The sequence below is a fragment of the Ascoidea rubescens genome, assembly GCF_001661345.1.
Source record: "Ascoidea rubescens DSM 1968 unplaced genomic scaffold ASCRUscaffold_61, whole genome shotgun sequence".
Classification (NCBI taxonomy): domain Eukaryota; kingdom Fungi; phylum Ascomycota; class Saccharomycetes; order Ascoideales; family Ascoideaceae; genus Ascoidea; species Ascoidea rubescens.
In genome coordinates, this window is record NW_017962973.1 from 1 (window position 1) to 1048 (window position 1048).

The following is a 1048-nucleotide window of genomic DNA, read 5'->3' on the forward strand; positions in this document are numbered from 1 at the left end:
AAAACCACCGCTGTGAATTAACCACAGCACTAATGTTAAAATGAGATACACCATAATATAAAAGGGATCAAACAAATATTTCAGATATATTAGAATTGGAATTCATCAATTCAGTGGGTCCGTTGACATATGTTTGCCTAAANGTTAGGTAAAAGCTGAGCACTGATTCCATCATCTGGAGATGATAATACAAACATTCGCATCAAGTCCCACTATTCAAGTAAAAATGGCATATTTGGTCAATTAATAAATGCGACATCTAAAGCAGGCTTGATTATAATATCATCAAAACTCAAAACTCCATGTGGAAGAGATGCTGTTGTTATCAGTAGAAAAAAAAGTCTCGTGCCAATAAATATGAAAGTTTCTGCTAAGCAAACAAAAACCCAAAATGGCAAATAACATTTCTTTTGCAGCTGAAATGCAATTGTTATATTCATGATTACCAACAAAATCATTTATGCCACAAATTGAAGTGGCACGGATTACTCTTGATTTAAGTAATTCCATTATTATATTTGCTGGAACAAGCTGTTTTGGTGTACCATTGAGTTCAGACTATTAGAACCATAAGCGTTGGCAGGGAATATTCTCCATTTCAATATACACACCTTGTTGTCTTTTGCATAGTAACAATATAGTTTGGGACAGGATACCTTTCCTTGAATGTACTCCAAATTGTTGGCTTCCTGAAGAGTAGAAAATTTTATTGGAATGTCACCATCTATCGTTGTATTACCCNTTTTTTGTAGAAGCATGTCTTTTTCGGGGTTCATGTCGATCAATATCACCACATCAATACAACAAATTGTTGAAAACTTGTGCAGTGAAACAAAAACGTAGTTACTGTGTGTTACCGGCTAGTGTACTGCAGAAAGCGCGTGAATGTGCCGCAGGAGACAGCTTCTGCAGTCTGAGGCTGGGACCCTGCGTCAGCTCAAAAAGGCTTGTTTTTTGCTGTGTTTAGGGCTTTTATTTGTTTTCAAATTGGTTGATGGCTTTGGTTTATCAGTCCTAATTTTCGTAGCTGGAACTTGATGACGATGAG

At 36.4% G+C, this 1048-nt stretch overlaps 1 protein-coding gene across 1 annotated transcript; it reads right to left on the reverse strand.

Moving 5' to 3' along the window:
* Positions 1–239: 239 nt before the first annotated feature.
* ASCRUDRAFT_10762 (uncharacterized protein) lies at positions 240–510 on the reverse strand (the record flags this gene model as incomplete). The annotated part of the gene is made up of 2 exons (XM_020188691.1): positions 240–298; positions 387–510. 2 exons carry the CDS (start codon positions 508–510, stop codon positions 240–242), a joined length of 183 nt encoding a protein of 60 aa, XP_020044098.1.
* Between the last annotated feature and the right edge of the window lie 538 nt (positions 511–1048).